This window comes from Aptenodytes forsteri, unplaced genomic scaffold (genome assembly GCF_000699145.1).
Source record: "Aptenodytes forsteri isolate BGI_AS27 unplaced genomic scaffold, ASM69914v1 Scaffold25, whole genome shotgun sequence".
NCBI classification, from domain to species: Eukaryota; Metazoa; Chordata; class Aves; order Sphenisciformes; family Spheniscidae; genus Aptenodytes; species Aptenodytes forsteri.
Window position 1 is genome coordinate 423,824 of NW_008796180.1, and position 1,203 is coordinate 425,026.

Sequence of the window (1,203 nt, forward strand, 5' to 3'; positions counted from 1 at the left end):
CGTTTATTTGACTTCAAGTAAAGCTACAAACAAATACAAAAAGCTTATTGGCAAAGTACTAACAGGCAGCTAGACATGACAGATGCCATTTTTACACATAACATTGCATTCACTCTGCCCACTACAAACCGTCTATTAGTCACATCAGAAATATTTCTAGTATTTACAAACATTAGAGCACTCTATTGTTGGTCCGATTTTATACATTTTTTTTTTTAATAGTGAAGTTTACCCACGTCTAAGAGTACGTCTCGGAATTAGCCTGGGACTAGAAATCCTGGCCTGAAGTTTGAACTAAAACACAGACTGGACAATTTTAAGACAGAAAGATACAAGAGCTTTTTCCTTTTTTTTTTCTTTTTTTTTTTTACATTTTTGTTTGTTTTTTTAGGTTTTTTTTTTTCTGCGACTGTAGTGCAGGAACCCCCGATTTTAGCTTAGGCAGAGAAGAACTCACCCAAAAGCAGTAAACTCAGGAAAGGGGAAAAAAAACCCCAACCAACAAATAAACAAACAATCGTATCTGTTCTCAATTTATAAATAAGTTATAACATTTAAAGGGCTCACATAAAACATGCTAGCTTTCCAGAAAGCATCAAGAGAGCACGGACACGTACATTTATAAGAACAACAAGAGCATGAGGAGCATCTGGAAATAAAATTTAATTAAAAAAAAATTAAAAAAAACGAAAACCAAACCCAAAGAGAACACGACATGAGCTCAGTCCTGGGATAACGGTACCATACGCGTCGTTTTAGAATATCAACAACATGCCGAAAAGAAGGTGCCTCACTGTACAGTACTCCAAAACTAAGATCTGCGGCGCTTTATTTATTTATTTACGTATTTCTTTCTCGCCTCCTCTTCTTTCCTCGATATTCCTCCTCTAGAATTTATGGCTGAAAGGCGCTGCCCGCCGAGGCTAAGCTCATGCTTTTCAGTTTATTATCCTTCTTCCATTTCATCCTCCTGTTCTGGAACCAGATTTTGATCTGGCGCTCGGAGAGGCAGAGAGCGTGAGCGATCTCTATTCTCCTCCTGCGGGTGAGATATCTATTGAAGTGGAATTCCTTTTCCAACTCCAGGGTCTGGTAGCGAGTGTACGCTGTCCTCGCCCTCTTACCGTCTGGTCCAGTCATGTCTGAATAACACGGACAACAGCGGGGTTTGGGTTTTTGCTTTCTGCTAGGATTTTGCTTACC

General features: G+C 39.2%; 1 protein-coding gene across 1 annotated transcript in view; it reads right to left on the bottom strand.

Moving 5' to 3' along the window:
- The window catches only part of HOXB5 (homeobox B5), a 2,683-nt gene continuing 1,480 nt past the window's right edge, over window positions 1–1,203 (bottom strand). The window contains exon 2 of the mRNA XM_009287745.1: window positions 1–1,142. Within this exon, the coding sequence (XP_009286020.1) occupies window positions 895–1,142 (248 nt within the window). The 3' untranslated portion in view covers window positions 1–894. The remainder of the gene's footprint in view (window positions 1,143–1,203) is intronic.